General features: G+C 35.7%; 2 protein-coding genes and 1 pseudogene across 2 annotated transcripts; all 3 read right to left on the reverse strand.

Annotated features, from left to right (window-relative positions):
- Positions 1-625: 625 nt before the first annotated feature.
- On the reverse strand, positions 626-1,249 carry LOC107775204 (putative late blight resistance protein homolog R1A-3). The gene has a single exon (XM_016594909.2). It carries the CDS (start codon positions 1,247-1,249, stop codon positions 626-628), a length of 624 nt encoding a protein of 207 aa, XP_016450395.2.
- A 12,878-nt stretch (positions 1,250-14,127) lies between these two features.
- Positions 14,128-19,938, reverse strand: LOC107775205 (tryptophan N-monooxygenase CYP79A68-like; annotated as a pseudogene).
- Positions 19,939-20,260: 322 nt separating this feature from the next.
- On the reverse strand, positions 20,261-21,705 carry LOC107775206 (uncharacterized). The gene is made up of 3 exons (XM_016594911.1): positions 21,555-21,705; positions 20,432-21,433; positions 20,261-20,376 (listed from the first exon to the last, which is right to left on the reverse strand). The coding sequence occupies exons 1-3, from the start codon at positions 21,703-21,705 to the stop codon at positions 20,261-20,263; spliced, it is 1,269 nt and encodes a 422-aa protein (XP_016450397.1).
- Between the last annotated feature and the right edge of the window lie 866 nt (positions 21,706-22,571).

The raw sequence follows: 22,571 nt of genomic DNA on the forward strand, positions 1-22,571 counted from the left end.
GAAGTATTTCACATGTCTTGTTGTTCTTGTTTAATCTTTCTTGCAGAATCCTCAGCAGTAGTGTTGCAATAATGTAATTCAATTGACTCCAAACTACAAATTTCCCCAAAATCTGTCGGAATTTGTTTGAGGCAGTGGCAATTATTGAGAACAAGGCGTTTTAGATTTGGGAAGTTATCACTGCTAGCTTCCCAATGATGAAAGAAAGTTGTAGTTGCAATTAACAAAAGCTTTAGGCTTTCGAACTTGTCTTCATCACTTAATCTCCATACGCCACCCTTGACTGCATTATATTTAAGTTTGAGCTCTTCAAGATTTGGCAACATGGCAAGAGTTGATATGTCTTTCCAAGGAAAACGGAACTCATATAAAGTCAACCTCTTAAGTGATGTTGGGAAAACAAACATCTTGATGGAGATAGGTTTCGGAACATCATACTCCCAACACTTCAATGTTACGAGTTTTGTCAAGTTGGACATATCGATGAGGCGATTGGCCATACCCTCTCTCCTAGATGAAATTTCATAGACAACCAATCTCTTTAAATTGGGAATGCGAGAAAAGACTTCAGTTGTACAACTTAAAGAACAGAGACCAGAAAGTTCCTCTAGATTTGGCATCCCTATCACAAGATGATGTTGATCTCGAATACTAAATGTATATGCCTCAAGTTATTCATCACCCATATCTTCCCTGGTGAAGTTGTAAGAAGTCTACCTTTTCCCCCATGATTAATTAGAGTTTGCAAATTCTGAAGCTCTGAGATTGATTCAGGAATATCGCCTGAAAAAAAAACTTGGAGATATCTCAAATGAAATAACTTTGTGATCTCGAGTGGAAATGTACGGAACCTTTCAACTTTATTGAAGATCGCCAACACCCTGAGAAGCTTGAAACGGGAGAAAAAATCACGTAATATATAATGACGCCGGGTTATGCGTGCAATGCCCAGAAGGCTGTCAAGAAACTCGTAAAAGGGTAAAAAAGTTTCCATTGATGTAGAAAATACATAGATAGATCTGGCAACAGGGGGTAATAGCTTACGACAAGCATCAACTGAATGGTGTTCGGTTTGAAAACTGAAGCGACGGACAATGTGCTTTTCTTTTGGAAGAGTAGGGACGGGTAGCTCATCCCTCTCCATATGCATAAACTTTGTCATTTTAGCTTCTATCAAACAGAATTCACGCAGTAGATCATGCATTCCACATGTTCTTATTTCACCGTTGAATCTCCTTTTTATAGCCATTATCAAGTTTCGTTTAATAATCTACTGCCACTTCCTCCAACCTTTTAACACTTCCAGACGTCCTTATAAAACCTTCCGCAATCCATAATTGGATCAATCTCCAAGTCTCAACCTGAAAATCCTCTGGGAAATCACCCATAGAAAGAAAGCAAGGTTTGAGGTGATTAGGCAAGTGGTGATAACTCAAACCGAGCACTCCTAAGCATTTATCTGGTTGACTAGCAACTATATCACCTAATGTTCGGGCAACATCCTTCCAACTTTCTAATGTCATGTCCATTTTAGAGAGATGCCCTGCAATCACTGAAATTGTCAAGGGTAGTCCTTGGCATTTTTCTACTATTTTCTTTCCAATTTTTTCCAACTCAGGAGGATAATCCTTTTCTGGTCCAAACACCTTATCACGAAGTAACTTCCAACTGTTTTCTAAAGTCAGGAGGTTCATCTCATGAGAGCTACTAGTATTTGCATACATCGCTACCTCTGTTTCCCTAGTAGTCAATAAGATTCTGACTCCCATTGTTGTAATTTGGAAATATTCCTCTTATACTATCCCAAACATCCCTACTCCAAATATCATCAACAACAACAAGGTATCTTGGACCCTTTAGGTTTTTCTGCACTAGGTCAGGTAACTCACAGTCATCCATAGTATCATAATCATTTACTTTGACAATATTTGTTTGTTTCGAAATGCAATGTAAAGCATCTAACAACACATTTCTACTGCGATATTCTTGAGATATTGTAACCCAAACACGAATGTCAAAATGATACCTGATTGGGAGATTATCATAAGCTTTTCTAGCGAGCGTTGTTTTACCAATGCAACCCATGCCAGATATTGTGACAATGTCTAGATCCGACGGTGGTCCTGTCAATCTTTTAACTATGATCTCCAAGTCATCATCAAGTCCCTGCACGATATCATCTTCCAAATTTCCCAGCATTAGATTACTTCTAGAAGAAGTGCCAATCCTGGAATCTAGAGTAGATTCAAGAATTAGATTATCATCAGCGTCATGAGTACTTGTGCTAAAATCGGAAACAATTTCCATCAATTCTTTCTTTGTTATATCCATTTTTTCAACAATTGGGAGCAAATCCTGGTGTTGTAAAATTCCAAATGTCCAGCTTAAGCCTCTAATGATTTGAAAAATCTTCACCTCAACAACATCTTCTGCATCACTAGCAGCAACTCTTATTTTTTCCTCCAAAGATTTGATTTTTTCAGGGTCAAACCTACTCTTGCTAAGTTTTTCAAGGACATTTAGAATATATTCAGCAGTAGCACGAAGAGATTCGAGCGTATTAGCAGTTTGATTATGAAAGAGTTCTGGGTTTCGTTGCTCAAGAGTTTGAAGAAGAGAAATTACAGCAGCACTAGCCATCAAATCAAGAATCAGATTGTGGAAATGATAGCAAGAAGAGAAAATGACTTGGAATGTATTTATTGCCAGGTTAATATGGAGAGGAAAGGACAAAAGAATTGTTAGAGTATAGAGGATTTAATAAAAGATATCAAATACGCTTTTTTGTTTTGTGGGATTATATTAGAGAAAAGAAAATAAGGAGATAGCACAAAAGTTTTCACTTGGAAAACCCTTCACAACTAAGAAAAAGTAATAAATTTAAAAGATCAAAATCATATAAACATAGATAAAGAAATTCAAAGTTAACACTCGAGTATCACAAAGTTTTCGAACACTTTTTGTAATATCCCAATATAAAAAATGCACAGCTCTTTAACTATTTTTCGCTCAAATTATAGTATTAGTCTATGTGACTTGATATCCAAAATGAGGTGGAGTGGGTGACCCCTATTTATAGCGGAAGGATAATAATGTAGGCTGCCTTGGGTGCGTAAATGTTTAACGGGCAAATTTCACGGACGAAACTATTTATATTTAGTAGTCGCACACATTTATAAAATTTATATATTTTTTATATATAACGTAATAATATCATAAAAGTATATTTTTTGTATATAATATATATATAAAGGCTATTATTTATGAGCGGCTCTAGAATGTCATTTTTAATTTTTAATCCCACAACTTGTTGTGTCAGACACTACCATGTTAGTGTTTATCAATAAATTATTTTGACTTACTAAAAGAAGATAAGTCATTGCCCGTGGAATCAGATCTGTTAAGATATGTTGAAGAGTAGGAACAATAAATACTTTATCCATTTTCATTTGATTAAAGTTTTTTAAAATATTTTCTTTCTTTTGATAGACATTTTTTTACCTGACTAAAACACACCAATTTGTTTATTTGGCTGCTAAGTAAATAAAAAATGTGAACTGCCTTGGATAGTTGGATGTGGCAATTTTTTTAACCCACAACTTGTTGTATAACAACCTTGAAATTTACTAGTAAATTATTTGACTTCGTTAGAAAAACGAAGTCAATGCCAGTTGGGTGCGTGGAATCAGATCGGTCGACTTATGTAGAGGAGTAGGTATAAAATTCTCCCATCCATTTTCATTTGATTAATGTTTTCTTTAATATTTTTTCTTTCTTTACTATTTATTTAAAATGCACCAATTTGTTTAATTGCTTTGATTGGAGTAAACAAGAACATCTTTACAGTTGACATAACGGAGACAGTATGTTGTTGTGTGGTGTTGGTGGAGATTCGTTTAATAGCTAGTGCTCTAAAAGGCTTTCTTTGGACTCGCCCCGACATATTGTAAATGCCCTGATGCTTACTTGGTGGGCTCAAATCTTGCGAGGCTTATACGCCAAGTGATACATGTCCTATTATGCTCTCCAAGCACGTCCGACGCTCAGGACTCGTTAATTTAATTTACTCCGACTGCAAAACCCCTCGAGGCTTATGTAGGTTCAGGTGTGACTCGACATAATATGGGGGCCTAAGGTGAAAAGAAAAAGTGAGGTTTAAATTTTTTAAATTATTTTTTACTCTTATAATTTATCGAAATCTAAAGAAGTTATAATCGGTTTTAATTATTGTCATTGTCTAACCAATTTGTTTAATCTCTCTTGTGTTATTATGTTGAACTTTATTGATTTAGTTTTGAAACAGTTTTTCAACCGAGGCAACTAATATAGAAATTATTAACAGTAATTGAATTAATATTTTTTATCTGGTTGAGTTTGCCAATTAGAGTATTCTTCTACTTATACAGTTTCTCTTAGCACTTTTAATTCTAAATATAAGTTGAAACAAATAATACTGTAGTAACTACTATATTTCAAGAGTCACTCAATGTTAAGAACGAAATTTAACAGTTACTTATCAAAGTAGCTTGAAAAATGTCTACAAAAGCACTCAAAGAATTAAGAAAAAACTATTCTAAACTAACATTGTAAGAAGATCGATTTAAGTTGCGACGAATTAAAGACAAGAAACAACTAGTAACTACAATTTAAGATATGTATAACTTTTAACTATAACTATTTTAACCAAATAATTTAAAACTTCTATAATGCACAATTATTAAATATTATATGTATTATTTATAAATTTTGAGGTCCTAAATATTTTGTGGGCCTAAAGCCATTGCTTTAGTGGCCTTAGGCTCCAGCCGGCCCTGTGTAGGTTGTTTACATTAATGACAATACAACTAAAGATCTTGATAGCCTTATGGAAGGGCTAATAGGAAATCGAAAATGATCTAGAAATGCATACTAAATGTATATGGTGTTAAATTCAACCAAGCCAAAGTTATTCGGGGCTTGTTCTGCCCAACCTCATATTATTTTCGGTCTCTTTTCTCTCATGCTTCAAGTACTTTTAAATCTATATCTTTATCTCTCTTGCGGATGAAGTATTTTTCTCCCACCATAGTACCAGAAAACAGACGTAAGAGGAATGTTAAATAGCATAAATAGGTAAAAGTTAAAAATAATTCACTACTAAAAAAATAGTTGTTTACCGACGCAGCAGTACCGACAGACTTTTTTCCATTGCTATTCCAAGGGACTTTCTGTTGGAGTCCCTCGCTACTTTTGAACTTTTTAATTTTTAATTTTTTTAAAAAATAACTGACGGACAACGCTCGGTAAATAATGATACTCTGACCAGTTAAAATTTAATTGGTCGTACCGATGCACTCTGTCGGTAATTTACCGGCGGACTCTCTCACAATATTTTGTATTTATTTTTTAATTATTTTTTAGATACTGACGGTGTCTCTCGGTGCATTTAAAAAAAAAAGATATCGACATACTCAATCGCTATTGCATTTACATAATATTTTAAATTTTGTTCTTACAGTTGCGATGGACTTACGTCGGTAATTTAAATATATAATCTTATACATAATTATTTTGTATTTTTTATTACACAATAGGTAGGGAGGTCGTCGGTAAGTCCCTCAGTAAGTATTTACTTAATTATCTTAGTGGTGGATTAGCCTATTTATTGAAATTTACACTAAGTGGAACTGTATTCATGGTGATTACACTACTTAAAAATATATTAGTGATAATTAGCTTAGTAATTTACAATTACACAAAGTAAAAGTGAATTTGTAGTATCCTTAACTACATTGATTAACCTATACATTAATAATTACATACTAAGAAGAAGTATATTAGTCGTTTCCGAAAGAAATATTAGTGATGGTTTATCTTATAAATTGATAATTATTGTAAGTAGAAGTGTATTAACGGTGTCCTTAAGTAACGTTAACAATTGATTATTATGCACACTGAAATATACTAGTACAATTTTATATATTACTTCTGGCAAAGATTACCTGCATTTCACTAAAGTTTGAGAACATATATGAAGCAAATGTTTTACTATATAAAGTGTATAGTTGTGGAATAATGTTTTCATGTTGTATAGAAAACTATATTTGTGACATCCGCCACCGGGCAAAGTGAGGAATTTTTTTCCACTTCTCTTTTGTGGATTACAAGGTATTGGGACATCCGCCACCGTGCAAAGTGAGGACCTTGAGGAGATACGCTACTAGAAATTCAGCAAAAACCGACCAACTTTGATCGGTCAAAAAACCGACCAAAGTTGGTCAGTTTTTCAAAATATTTTTTTTTAATATTTTTTACGAAATCGACCAACTTTGGTCGGTTTTCTTTGGTGCAAAAATGCGGAAAACTATTTTTGAGTCCCGCGAAATTTATTTTTCAAGAAACCGACCAACTTTGGTCGTTTTTCAATTAAAATAAATAAAAAATAATATTAAAAAAATCGACCAAAATTGGTTGGTTAATTTGGCCGGTCATTTTAAAAAACCGACCAACTTTGGTCAGTAATTTTATTTTTTAATAAAACCGACCAAAGTTTTCGTGCAAAAATATAATTAAAGAGTATAAATCAAATAAAAGACAGTCTTAAAATAAAATGCACCAATGGTCTAGTGGTAGAATAGTATTCTGCCACAGTACAGACCCCGGTTCGATTCCCAAATGGTGAATCTTTTGATTACATAATTAAAATACCGATCAACTTTGATCGGAAAAAACCGACCAACTTTGGTCAGTTATTTTTTCAATATTTTTTTTAAATTTAATTGACCGACCAAAGTTGGTCGGTATGCCTTTCCGACCTCTAAAATACTGTCCATACGTAAATGGTCGCGTTTTGGACGGTTATTGGCCATTACCGACCAAAGTTGATCGGTTTTTACCGGATTTCTAGTAGTGACAGCGAACGATTCAATAACTTTCTAGGAACTATGCGGATGAACGAGAAAAAAAAAGGCATGAAGAGAAGAGTAGGACCGCACTTAGGAATGACATCGAGTCCCTCAAGGCTCAAGTGAACTACTTAATCGACCTGCACATTTATGAAGAGGATGAAAGTGATGGAAACAATATAAATGATGAAGAAGATTAGGGGGAATCCGAAGATGAGGAGTGATTTTATGTTTGGTTGGATTGTTGTTCAGTTGGATGTTAACTTTGAATATTACATTTTGAAGTTTGGTTGGATAGTTTTGATGTTTGATGGGATAATTTGGATGTTTGGATATTTTATAAAGTTTTATTGTTGTTAATTTGTGTTTTATTTTGGTTGCATTTCTGTTTCTATCGTAATATTCTGGCTGACATTTAGTGCAACAAAAAATAAGCATTGTCTGCCAAAGATATATCAGATTTACCGAGGGACTTACTGACAAAGTCTGTCGGAAAAATTATTTATTTGTCAATCCAAAATTCATACTTACCGAGGGAGTCTGTCGGTAGACTTAAAATAATTTTTTAAATCTTGTTGAACATACCGACGAATATCCATCGGATATTTTTAATTTTTAAATTACTAAATTAAATTTCTAAATATACCGATGGTATCCATTGGTATTATTAAATTATTATTTTTAATTTACGGACAGACAACTGTCGTTATTGATATTATATTATTTTATAATATACCGACGGATATCCGTCGGCAAGTAAAATTATTTGACCAAATAGTGTTAGAAAGGTACCGATGGCTTTCCGATGGGGTCCATCGGTAATTACTGAGGGATTCTATCGATCACTTTTACCAAGAAAATATTTACCTACGTACCACTTACCGACGGACTTCCTTCGGAAAAGCTTTGTTACCGAGGGATGTCCCTCGGTAATTTGTGTCGGTAAACAGGTAATGTTTAATAGTGGTTTGTTGTTGTTTGTATAAGCTATTGAATCCCCTTGACATAAAAAAAAATTCTAACGTAGCAATAACACACAATTATTAAACATCATATTCATGAAACAACATTAGAAAAACAATCTCCAGTATAAATTTTCTCTCTCTAGACATGAGCCCTTCTCTCAGCAGTAGCTGATATGGCGAGGAAGGAAATATTTAGAGGAGGGGGGAGTATTGTACATCTCACCACAATAGGAAGAGACCTAAAAAGGTTCCGCAGTCATCGGAGGCGAAGAAATTCGGAAATGTCAATGCAATACAAGGTATAGCTCCATTAGAATTGGATGGAACTATGGCATCGACATCAACAATGGTGAAAAACACATCGGCAACGAAATCATGGGCAGATCTAATGGAGGAAGAGGAAAGTGAGTCGGAATCAGTAGGAAATTAAATCCATGCAAAGGCACAAACAGTAGGGAAAATTGGAGTGGAATTGTAGGGAAAGGAGAACGGAGTGAAGGGTATGACCTAACCAAGAAGGAAGGGGAGCAATTGAGGGGAAATATGAAAATTACAATGGAAGACATAAAAAATGAGAAAATCTATTGGAGATCTGCTATAATTTGTTACGTGCTGAGTTCAAATCCACCACAAACAGTTATGGATGGCTACTTAAAATGAGTATGGGGATAACTGAGAATAGATAAAATAGCCCAGGTAAACACGGGTGTTTTCATAGTAAGATTCCATTCAATGGAGAACAAGGAGAAGGTGGTGGAGGAAAGAATTAGAATGCTTGACAAAAAGCCAATGGTGGTTAGACCATGGAGACCAGATATTGGACTTGACAAGAAGGTAGTTGATAAAATTCCTGTGTGAATTAGATTGATGAACCTGGATATCAAATAGTAGGGACAAAATACTCTAAAAAATAGCAGGAATGATTGGCAATCCTCTGAAAGTGACAGAGCAACAACATAAAAGGAGAGGTTGCAATATGCAAGAATTCTGGTTGAAGTAGAACCAAACCAGATGTATCTAGATATGGTGATGTTTGAGAATGGAATGAGGAGATGATCATTGAACAAGAGGTTAGGTATGAATGGAAACGAGTGTTTTGTAAATCATGTGGCAACTTTGGATATGAAATCAGAGAATACAGGAAGCAATTAAGGCAGACCAAAAAGGTGGAGAAAATTAACAAGGAATCATGCAATAGGAGAAATACAAATAGCTACAAGGAGAGGGAGGAACCAGATGAACAACAATAGAACATTGAAGCAAGTAACATCACTCCAACTGAAAATGGGAGTACCAAAGACAAACAGCAAGAGATACAGGGAATTAATTAAGAATCAGGCAGGAAATAACAAAAAAGAGCAGGAAGCATGAAAAGTGGTACAGGGTAAAAAAACATGGAAGGGTCGGGAAAACAATCAAAACACCTATGTTGCAGTAACACAACTGAACAAGAGGAATAATGGAAGGAATGAAGGTGGGGAGCGGTCTAATGAAAAGCAGATAGAATCACAAGGAAATGGTAATAAATCAGGGAAGGATGGGGGACCTAACCCCCACCCCCTAATGGATAGCATTAGTTTTTGGAACACCAGGGGCCTAAACAGGACAACCAAGCAGAAGGAAGTGAATCTATTCCCTCAAAGACAACATGTTGGACTGTTTGGGCTCTTGAAAACAAAGATTAAGAGAGCTAAGGCAAATCAAGCTTCTCTTAATCTTTGTACAGGGTGGTTGTATACTACAAATCACTTTAAATATAATGCAGGTAGAATTTGGCTATTGTGGAAGCCTCAAATCTTCACTATAAAAGTGAAAATGGTGACATAACAACTTTTACATGGTATGATTACTCATAGTAGCACAGGTAAGGTGATTAATGTGACAATGGTGTGTGGATTCAATAATCCAGCACTAAGGTCTGACTTGTGGAGAGACATAAGGATGATAGCTAATCAAATGATAGGGGCATGTGCAATTATGGGAGATTTCAACTCTATACTCAATCAAGAGGATAGAGTGGGAAGTAAGGTGACTTATGTAGAAATAAAAGAGTTTAAGGAGTGTGTTGAGTAATGTGGACTAAATGAATTGAAATCATTGGGGTGTTTTTATACATGGAGCAATATACAAGATGGTCAGGATAGAGTGCTAAGTAGGATTGACACGGTGATCACCAATATTGACTAGGTGAATAAGTTGCCAGCATCTGAGGTTCGTTATATGCCAGCATGAGTATATGATCATGGTCCTACAATGATCAAATGGGAGGAAAATGACACACCTAAGATGAGGATATTTAGATACTACAACATGTGGAGCATGGGCAATTCATACATGACAAGAGTGGAGAGTAGATGGAGATAACCAATAAAGGGGACTAACATGTTTAAAGTAGTGGGGAAATTAAACAGACTTAAAAAGGTATTACTAAAGTTAAATAAAGACAAGTTTGCAGAAGTGGAGAAACAGGAAGATGTAAGCATGGAAAAGCTGGTAGAGTGTCAAGACAAAATACAAAAGGAACTCGTGAATGAAATGATATTCAAAGAGGAGAAAAAGTTGACGAAGCAATACATATACTGGAAGGAAGCAAAAATAAACTACTTGCAGCAGAAGAGTAAAATACAATAACTTAAATATGGAGACATGAAAACAAGCTATTTTCACTTGGTAATCATGAAAAAGACAGCAGCAAGCAGGATATTCATAATTCAGAACATGTAAGGAGAAACAGTTCAATCAACAGATGCAGTAGCTGATGCTTTCAGTGAATTCTATACAAGGCTATTGGGCACTGACCAGCAGAGCAGAGATCATGTGGCAAGCCACATAGTCAAATAAGGACAGATTATTTTAGAAGAATAAATGATCTAGTTGATAAGAGATTTTTCACAAAAGGAAGTTAAAGAAGCATTATGTGATGTAGAAGGGACAAAGGCATCAGGCCCTGATGGGTATGTCAGCCAATTTTTCAAAGACAGCAGCAAGCAGGATATTCACAATTCAGAACATGTAAGGAGAAACAGTTCAATCAACAGATGCAATAGCTGATTCTTTCAGTGAATTCTATACAAGGCTATTGGGCACTGACCAGCAGAGTAGAGATCTTATGGCAAGCCACATAGTCAAATAAGGACAGATTGTTTCAGAAGAATAAATGATCTAGTTGATAAGAGATTTTTCACAAAAGGAAGTTAAAGAAGCATTATGGGATGTAGAAGGGACAAAGGAACCAGGCCTTGATGGGTATGGCAGCCAATTTATCAAGGATAACTGGACCATTATAGGTGAGGATGTCACTGCAGCCGTGCTGGAATTTTTTTCAATCTGGGAAAATGCTCAAAGCTCTTAAAGTACAATGATCACCCTCATACCAAAAACCTCTCATGCTGCAATAGTTGAAGATTATAAACCTATAGCATGTTGTAATGTGGTGTACAAGATAATCTCAAAGATGTTGTGTAATAGAATGAAATTGGTGCTGCCAGACATCATATCACAAAATCAAAGTGCTTTTGTGGCTGGGAGAACAATAGTACAGAACATCTTGATTTGTCAAGACTTGGGCAGATTATACAATAGGAAACAAACCACTAAGGGTTGCTTGATCAAGGTGGATTTGAAGAAGGCATATGATTCCATTGAATGAAAGTTTGTGGAGGAAATGTTGCATGCACTAAACTTCCCTGCGATCTTCATACGGTGGATTATGGCATGTATCACATCAACTAGCTACAACATAAACTTAAATTGTGGGTGCTATGGCAAAATAAAGGGGAAGAGAGGATTAAGACAGAGGGATCCAATCTCTCCTTTACTGTTTGTGATCTGTATGGAATATTTCACGCGAATCATGGAGCATGTGGCTAAGCAAGAAGAATTTTCTTTTCATACAATATTCAAAGGAATGAAGTTGACACACCTTTGTTTTGCGGATGATATGATACTATTCAGTAAAGGATATTATCCATCAGTAATGTTCATGCTAAGGGTACTCAAATCATTCTTGAATTCATCTGGTATGACTGTTAATGCAAATAAATCAAACATCTTCTGTGCGAATATGAATGGTAGAGAGATAAAAGATATATGTGAGATGACAGGATATAAGAGAGGTAAACTTCTATTTAAATATCTTGGAGTGCCAATATTCTCAAAGAAATTAAGTGATGTAGATTGTGAAATATTGATAGACAAGATACTGGTAAAGATAAAAGGATGGGGATCCATGAACCTATCATATGCAGGGAGAACTCAATTGGTAAATACAGTGTTGTTGCACCTACACTCATATTGGACATCCATCTTCTTACTACCAAAAAGAGTCATGAAGGAAATTGTAGCTATATGTAAGAACTACTTATAGGATGGGAAAAGTGTCACGAACAAATCCCCACTGGTAGCATGGGAGCTAGTCTGCCGAACAAAAAGAGAGGGTGGATCAGGAATACAAGACTGTTTGGTATGGAATGAAGCAGCATTGGCAAAATATGTATGGAATATAGAGCAAAAATGTTATTCATTATGGGTTAAATGGGTAAATCACATATACATAAAGGGCAAGGACTAGTGGAAATACAAACCACCACAAGATAGTACATGGTATTTGAAGAAAATATATGATATCAAAACATCTTTTGTTGCGGGGTTTGAACAAAAAGGGTGGAAGGGGCAAATGAAGGGGTACACAGAAAATGAAGGATACCAATGGAGAAGAGGAGCAGCACCTAAATACCATATGCACGATGGATTTGGAATAGATTAAATGTTCCAAAACATTATTTTATAGGTTGGTTGATCATGAGATAGAATTATTGTTTGGCACGATCGATCACGAAGAAGTTTCATTATATAAAAATACCAAGAGGAACGCAACTAACTAAGATATATACCATTGCAATTAAAAACTGAAAAACAAGAAACTACGTCATACTCCAGCCTTTGTCTCAAATTATGTATCACTTTTCGTTTCTCGAGATTCACACTATGTGAATAATAGGCTAGCATTCAGTCTAGCACTTCTGCAGGAGAAAAACACATGAATGGTACCCATGGAGTGACCTTTTTTGGAACTAATTTCCTCCATCATAAAATCTTCATATCTCATGCCAAAGTTTCTCCACTTAAATTCATCACCAACTATTGATGCATATTTCCTCAACACCATCTCTACATTCAACTTCCCCTTTGAGATATAATCACTATTATTCCATATCTTATGCCTTGCCAATACCTTAGCACATTCTTCCTCATCCTCTCGGAGACATTCGATAACATTGGAACGATATATAAAAGTTCCAAAATTTCTCATCTCTATCGCTATCATATTCAGTAGTTTCCTCTACTCCTTGAATTACACCCTCATTATACCATAATACGTATTCGACAACACCTACTAAGGAGTAGGGTAAGAACTTATTAGGTGCCCTAAAAATTTCGAAACGAAGATGAGGGATTCTATCGCATGGAACAACAAAAACAAACTTTTGTGCACATTGCAGCTTGGTCCCAGCCATGTTCATCTTAGTTGTTTTGAGTTGCTGGTTGTCTTTATATGTGGACACTTTCACGTAGCATCTCCCATTCTTTATATCGTTAAATACAACAGACTTTACTTCTATAATGAGCAGTCTATATTTTTCGTCAGCCATAAATAGTTTAGTAGTTGCTTAGTCGTTCAAAAGTCGACTACTGTAAGCCTAAATAAGGAAGAAAACTGGTGATTAGGTTTAATGTTGAGTGACTAAAGAACTGGGTGAATTGAACCCGAAACCCTAAACCCTGTTGTGACGAATGGGATGGATTACATTCTTCATATCCATATCTATATATATAAGTAGATGATTTTCCTTTTCCATCTTTGATTAGTGTTTAATTTCATTGTTTCTCAAGTTAAGTGGGATACGGAAATCAAGGAAAGTGTGTAAATCAGGTCATGCCTTTAAGGGGAAAATTGGGATGCTAACCGTAAATAGTTTCCAAAATACAGAAAGATTTCATATTTTTAACTAGACTAAAAAGGAAAGTGTGTCATATAAATTGGGACAGATGGAGTAATAAAATTCAACCAGCGAGCCACTAGAACAAAAGAAAAAAGAACAACTCATGTAGAGCTGACACACTTGAAGAAATTGGATTACCCCTACACAACAACCCGATAAGATTTACAAATTTTTGTGTTAAGGATACATTGCCTTAGCTAATCTTGGTTTTGCTTGAGCAAGAAGTGGCAATGTACAAAAGAGATCACTCTTCGACGACTCAATTAAGTCATTGCATCACGAATTTGGTGGTAAACTCCAAGTAAACCCGTGAAGAAGCCTATCAAGTAACATGGTAGTAATGGTAGAACCAATTTTCACACCAGGGCACCCTCGTCGTCCAATACTAAATGATAACAATCGTAACTCTGCATCATTGAGAACTACTTCACCATTTTTTTTCCTTTAGATGGCGCTCTGGCTTAAACTTCATCGCCTCCTCCCAAACTCTAGGATTTTGGCCAAATCCAAAACGACTTAATAGCACTACACTCCCTTTGAGGATGAAGTATTTTTCACTAATAATAGTATCAGAAACAGAGACATGAGGAACGTTAAAAGGCGATATGGGATGGAGTCGAAAGGCCTCTTTTATGAAAGCTTTGACATAATTTAGCTGTGGCAAGTCGGATTCTTGAACAAATCTATTGTTCTTAATGACAGTATTGAGTTCTTCTATGGCCCTTTCCATTAACTTTGGTTGGTTCAACATTTCTGCAAGTGTCCATTCAACTGCATTTGAGAGATTATCCACCGTTGCCAACATGAGTTCCTGTATATTAACCGTTTGTAACAAATCATGCATATCAACACCATTTCACACAATAGTTTTTTTAATTTTAAGGTAATTATTTATATGGTAGGTTGAAGGGAATGGGAATGTTTAAATTTTAAATATATTATTATATATATAGGTCAAAAATTATTTTTTATATGTATATATTAAATCTTGAACACACTTTGCGGAATTCCTAGCTCCGCCACTGGCATCATCTGACAAGGTGAACATTAGAAGGGAATAGGAATGTATATTAATTGTTTGTAACCATCTACTTTCTAACCGTTTCAGCATTTTAACTTAAACGAGGGGTCACACAATTCAATAATGTTGTTCACATGGTTTAAGGGATTGAAAGTATACTTACAAGGACTTGGGCTTTAATCTCTTTAACATTCAGCAATTGATTCCCATTGGCATCTTTGAGCATGATAAGAACATCGAGGATGTCTTCTTCTATAGCTTTGTTGCCATCTTTCCAAATCTGAATCCTCTGATCAACTTCAGTATCAATGTGTTTTGTTGCTGTATGTGGCAAAGGCTTTCTTGATAATTGCCTTGTGACCATCCAAATCAAACACACTTAACCATGGTAAGTAATCTGAGATACCAAAAGAATGGAGGTATTCAAGAAGTGTGAAGAGTGCATCAACTTGCTCCTCAGCTTCTTTTCCATATAATCTCTTGCTGAAAATCATATTCCTAATAACATTCCCACAATAATATCTTGTCACTTTCCTCAAGTTAATTACCTGTTGGTTGCTATATTCATTGTAAATAGGTGGTCAGCTTCTTCATCCCTTTTATGACGAAGCCATTATATTGAAGAGATGTATGTGAGAGGACATGAGAAGCAAGAATTCTTCTCATTTTCATCCATTGATCACCTATGGGGAGAAAAACTGAAGTCAAGTAGCCATTGCTAACAAGGTTCACGGACATGCAAATAGGCCTCGATCGATGAGAAAACGGAGTCTTGCTTCTTTAAGAACTCACAAGCAAGCTCAGGAGAAGTGACGGGAATAACATGAACATTACCAAGACGAATGCAACCGATTTCAGTGTCCATTTCCTCCATAAGATTGTGTATCCATTGAAATGCTGGCTTGCTATTTAGGAGCATTTGAGGAAGGCTGCCAATTATAGGCCGTGGTTTTGGACCTGGAAGTAATGGCTTATTGCTTTTCTTGTTTCTTACAGTACTCCATTTGCTTATAGATGCAAAAGGAGGCTACACAAAGTACAACAACGTAACAAGGTTTGGCATTTTAGAGTATCTAATCATTTTCCTTGTGATTGCTGAATTGAGCTTAGGTTCACAAGTATGTATAGCATGTTATCCACTATTTATACCTCTGTATGAGCTTCAGAGTATATTACTCTTCATACAAAAATGCTGTGTGTGTGTGTGTGTGTGTTTATATTTTCTTTGAGTTCACATTCTTAGCCTATATTAAAGATATCATGTTGATCTGATGTACATGATAACAAGTCTCCTCACTATAATGTTTGTTTGAAAAGGGTTTAAGTTATGCATGGTGATAGCGTAAAGAATTCCCACTAGCACAGGTACAGAGTGATTCTGCCCTCCAAAGCTTAGGCAAACGAGAAGAAACCAACTTAGAGTTCTGCCTCTTAGATTTGAACCGTGGTTTCCAAGGTTTGCACCCGTCATTTTATTAACCACTAGACCACATAGGCCACACCCTTGGCAGTTTGTTGTGGCGATAAACTTCATATGATAGTATACAAATATTATATGTCGTCAGTGCATACAAAACTTAAAGTTGCAAAATAAATCCCCTTCAATTTTCAAACTTCCAGTAATTAAGCTTTATTTTCCTGTATAGAAGTTGCTTCAATTTTTTCTCCTCTTCCTTTTTTAATTCTAACTAACATCCCTGTGTCCCAGTCAGGGCTGTTGAGAGTAAATACTACAATTTGAGATACATAAATAGAAAAGTTAACCCTGGGAAAGTTTGACTTATGTTATTTAACTGCTCTAACAACAATGATGACTATGTAATCAAGCACCTCATCTAATGACTTCAAAAGTTCCAAAACTGTGTTTGTTAAGTCTTCTACACTTAGTCAATTTATTCTTATATTCAAGTTCTGGAAGACCGTAACAACCCTTCTAGGTTTATTTGTTTATCTTTCATTTCTTTGCGTAGAATAAATAAAAATTAACTTGAGGATGGAAGTCCTTTTCATTTTCCAACTTCAATAAACACAAACAAATTGACAAATTCTTTTTATGCTGAGGAAATTTTTCATGCAACTGTAAGACAAATATCAAAACAAAGAAGAAGATAAAACTACAAATAAATTAAGTTACAATGCATAACAGCATCTCTTCTTCAAACAACTTCCAAAGGCAGTTTTTAATACTAAAGTTGCAGAGTCATTTTATATCAAGCCTTTAGCAAACTTTATATACAGAAATAATCATGGAAAACATACAAAAAGAAATACAAAGATAAAAAAAACAATTAAGGCATGGAAACAAAGATGAAGTACTGGCAAGTGAATTTCTGCATAGAAGCAAATATGATTTACTAAGAGGCAATTACAAGCTGATTGCAATAACTTATGGCGAAAAGAGTTATCTTTGTTCACGTGGGAATGAGCTTGTGTGAGAATGTCGGAACATGATTATGAACTACAAAACTATTGATTGCCTCAAATGAGATTTATGATGTTTTTATGTATTATGATCATCACGTCAAAATATATTTTATATTGATCGGCAATGAATAATAACCTTATTAAAGACATATTTGACTTTTAGTGGCGACTAAAAGTTGCTATAAAACGTAAACAACTATGCGACCAAAAAAAAATTAAAACCAATAGATTTTAGGTAGATCGTCAATGAATAATCCCTATAATAGCGACCTATTCGACTTTTAGTGGCGAGTATAATTGCTATGAAATGTCAATACTTACACGAGTAAATTCGCCTTAAAGTTAAGGCTTTTGTAGACAAGGGAGTTGCAAAGAAAAGTTAGAAGTGTTTTGTGGTGATTGTGCTCGCCACTAAAAGTCATCACAGGTATCCCTAGTTCTAGTGGCGTGCTAACCGGCTTATGGTGGCAACCTTTTCCCGTTTCAGTGGCGACTATAGATGCCACAGAGTGTCTTTACACTTTCAGTCGCAACTTTGTTGGCCGCAATAGCCTTAACTTTATGACGACTTTAGTTGCCACAAATACTAACTAAATACAGTACTATTCTTTTTTAGACGAATTGCCTCATCTCATTTTAGTTCAAATCATATCTTATTTGCTTTAAACTTCAAATGAACCGACGTACTCAGACTTTCATTTTTTGAGCATGCATGTCATTTCGTGAGGAACTTTGGTGCATTGCTAGTTGATTTGAAGCATTGGGTGTGGGTTATAGAATTGAAGAATTTTTTAGACGTTTGCTTTCAAGTGAGTGTTAATCTTCTCTTCAAACTAAATTATTAAGTTAATACTAGTCATGCTAAAAATTGGGTGTAATTGCCGGTGTTAATGGATGTTTATAAATGAGTGAAAAATAATGGGTAAAGGTTGGGTGAGTCGATATTCGGTAAACTTCCAATTGCATCGTTAGTCGATATTAGATATAAATTCCAATTGCATTGTTATGGATTGGCCTAAGTCCAAAGACAAATTATAATCGTCGAATTGATCTAAGTTAAGAGGTTAATGGAGCAGTTGGGCAATGTATTGTGTAGATTAAGTATAATTGGACGTCATTGGACACGTGCATTCTTTTTTTTTTTTTAATTAAACCATTCACCCAGGTTTTCAACCGGTGACGGATTTGGCTTGACCCCTACCTTATTTATTTGATAGCAAAATATTACAAAGAGGGGACATAAACCAAAACCTCCCATATAAAAGAAATCCAAGAAACAAAATACAGATATTAGCATTAGAGGAGCTACTGAAGGGCCTGATATTAGCAACACTGTAGCTCCTCATTAATTGTCTATGATGGTTCAAAGAACCAACCAGCTGAAGGTTGGGACTTGTATGTTGTCCAGTTATTATTCTGTATTGCTGTAATAAACAATTAAACTTTCTGAAAAAACAAAATAGAAAATTAGTAATACTTGTTTAACGAAATAGATTCTGGAAAACAAATAAAATAACAGTATAGGAATAAATCGAGCCCACTGAATACACAGTGTGTCCTTAAGGAAATTATTCCCCTCAAGTACCCGAGGTGCTGGAATATATCCTCCCAAGATAGAACGATTTAACTCACCAGTGTATTGGTACCAAAACTCTGATGAACTGCGAACCACTCAATGGTCGTAAAACACACTGGAAAATATTGTGCAGAAAAAGAAGAAGAAGAAGCTCAGAAAATTTCGTAAGGAAAGATTCTGGGATTCAAACTCTATTTATAGAGTTGCTGGCATTGTTTCTGAAAAGGTTTGCAACCTTTCAGAAACAGCCATGGCTGTTGGAAAAGGGGTGTTTGAAATATTGCGGGAAAAATATATTTAAAATAATACGGAAGAAACAGCCATGGCTGTTGGAAAAGGGGTGTTTGAAATATTGCGGGAAAAATATATTTAAAATAATACGGAAAAGAAAACGGGTCTGACCGAACCGGGTCGCGGGTTATTCCGGATTGAATGTCCAATCCGAAGCCGAAACCGAGCGACGACGACGGCGCGAGGCTTGCCTTTTTCTTAACTCTTTAAGAGCTAGAAGAAAAGCAATTATATATATACCCATCAAAAACCTTTTCTTTCTCCGATATGGGACAATGTCCCTTTCCCAAGGAAAACTCAAATATTTTATTTTCCCTCCATTTCTCATTCACCTTTTTTAAGCAACACAAGCTTAAAATCCCAATGCATTCTTAGTGGTACTCTAACCTCGTTAGGAAGATCTTGCTGTTTAGGAAAGTCACCTTCTCAGTAATAGTAGTAGCATATTTGGATAATGAGTCTACGACCTTATTTCCTTCCCTGTAACAGTGCTTAACAGTGATCCCATGCAGTCTTGTATCTGGTCAATATCATTCTGCAATTTCCATGGAGCTTTATACTTCCCTAATATCATATTGACAACCAACATCGAATCCAATTCCAATATGAAATTAAAACAATTTTGGCCACAACACCAAAGAGTCCCCTGAAGTGCAGCTTGAACCTCAGAGTAGTTGTTAGTTGAGAATTGGATTGGGGAGGCAAAAGCCATGACCAGCTGTCCATTTCTTTTCCTAACAATACCACCAGCTCCTGCTTTGTTAATACTTTCCATGTAGCTTCCATCTGTATTCAATTTCCAAGTGTTACCTTCTGGACTGTTTCATGTAACCATGATACTTGTAGGTTTTGGTCTATAGGATTCCACCACTTGGCAAACTTTACTCCACGACCATTCCCAATCCATCTTACTGTATTTTTTGCCCATGGATATTTTGACTTGGAAAAGAACTTGTTGGTAGATCCTAAATGCTGATAGTGACTTGTTTCCGTACTTTTTTTCCATATCTCCCAACAAACAATGATAGGAGTAATTTGGAGTAAGTATTTGTGGACTGGATTTTTGGGTTGTTTGTTCCACCAGTAATATAATATACTTATGATGGTATTTGTGCTTGATTGTAATCCCAGTGGTGATCCAACTGTTCTCCAGATCCTTTTAGCAAATTCACTTGACGCAAAGACATGATTCCTGGTCTCCTCTTCTGGTATCCTGCAACAACAACAAGTGAAAATCGTATTAATACCAAATTTATGAATTATATTACCCAAAGATAATCTGTTCTTCAAGATTCTCCATGTGTTGAAGGAGATTTTGAAAGATAGATCTTTATCCCATATTTTGGCTAGCCATGGTGTATGATCTCTTTTCTTTCTCAAGAGATGATAGACAGAGGAGCATGTGAAGGTTCCTTGTGCATTAAGGGTCCATATTGCTTGGTCGTTGATGTTTTGCTTTCCAATGTGGACCTGAGAGACTTCCTGAATAACCCTGGGATGGACTATTTGTTGTAGAAGATCCCTATTCCAAATCTGGTTCTGAAAGTATTCCATGGTCTTGTTGTTGCCAGGTTTGTATGATAGGTTGGCTTGTTGCTTGATCGGTCCAAATAAGGTCCATTTGTCCCACCAGAACAAACGATTTCCTTTGTTAATCTTCCTATGGATGTTTGTCTCAATCTTTTCCCTAGTCTCCAGAAGGTTTCTCCAAGTGCTAGAGTCATTTGAGTTTATAACTTTAGACGGTGGATTGGACCTAGGATAATATTTAGCATTTATGAACTTAGTCCACCATCTTTTTGCCACAAAAGAGTAGCATATATCTTGTAATTTCTTGAAACCAAGATCTCCTTCCTCCCAAGGAAAGCTCATATTGTCCCAAGAGCTCCAGTGATATCTTTTCTTCCCCTCTTTCAAACCCCAGAAATAATTCGACAAATACATTTCTATCTGTCTAATAATGGTCTTTGGTGGGACCATTGCAGCGAGAGAATACAGGGTTTGTGACTGTAGCACATGTTTGATGATGATAGCTCTTCCTCCAAAAGAAAGAAGCTTTCCTTGCCAAGCACCAGCTTTGTTAAGGACTTTTGTTGCTAAGTCAGAGAAGTGGCACACTTTTTTCCTTCCTGTATATATTGGACAACCCAGATAGGTGAATGGGAATTTAGCCTGGTTGAAGCCAGTCCATCTCTTGATCCTTCTGTTAGTTCTTTTGTCTATGAAGTTCTGAGTGAGGAAAAAGCTTTTGTCTTTGTTAATCTCCTGTCCTGTGCATCTTGATAATCATTCAACACTCTAATAGTAATTTTATGGATTTACTGTCACCAGAAGAAAAGAGAATTAGGTCATCTACATAGCTTAAGTGGTTAATTTTAGGGCCCTTATTACCCATGGAAAAACCAATGAATTGGTTATTTCCATTGAGTTTGTTAAGAGCTCTAGAAAGAACGTCAGCTGCTAAAATAAAAAGTGATTGGAATAGAGGATCTCTCTGTTTTAGTCCTCTCACTATGGCGATTGTTTCCGGAAACAGGGCCATGCATATTGTTTGTTGCATCTGGGATAAATTATAGTAAGCCCAAATCCACAGTGATATGACCATCCTTAGTGGCGACTGTTTCCGGTTACAGTGGCGACTTCCGTCGCCACAGAAGGTATTTACACTTTCAGTCACAACTTTCTTGGCCGCAATAGCCTTAACTTTACGGCGACTTTAGTTGCCACAAATACTATTCTTTTTGAGACAAATTGCCTCATCTCATTTTAGTCCAAGTCATGTCTTGTTTGCTTTACACTTCCATTATATGATAAATCAAATTCAACGGATGTTTGTCTTTTGAGTTCCTTAAAAATATTATTCATGCACATCCATTTAATATAAGATGTTGGTTTAATGTTTCTTTGCTCCTGTGTTAAAAGTTTTTTGTTTCGCCACTAAAGTCAACACAGGTAAGGTCTCTAGTGGCATCAAACAGACTATTAATAGCGACCTTTCCGATTTCAGTGGCGACTGTAGTCGTCACAGAAAGTGATTTTACACTTTCAACCCTTAACTTTATGGCGACTTTAGTTCCCACTAATACTATTCTTTTTAGATCAAGTCATTTGTTGTTTACTTTAGACTTCCATTATATAAAAAAGGAAAAAATATCAAATATACCCCTCTACTTTGATATATTATTCATATTTAATCCTCTGTTATAATATCGGGTCAAATATACCCTCACCGTTAGCAAAGTTTTCAAATTTGCACTCTAACCTAACGGAAAGCCCCAAATCCCTTGTAGTTACTGCAATTCTTCTCACAAATCAGTCATCTCCTTCGTGTGATCCACCAGATAAGAAAAAAGGTCTATATTATAGAAATGGGAGTGTGGAGTTACAGCAAAATTATTCCCCTTGTCT

The sequence above is a fragment of the Nicotiana tabacum genome, chromosome 23, assembly GCF_000715075.1.
Source record: "Nicotiana tabacum cultivar K326 chromosome 23, ASM71507v2, whole genome shotgun sequence".
NCBI lineage: Eukaryota > Viridiplantae > Streptophyta > Magnoliopsida > Solanales > Solanaceae > Nicotiana > Nicotiana tabacum.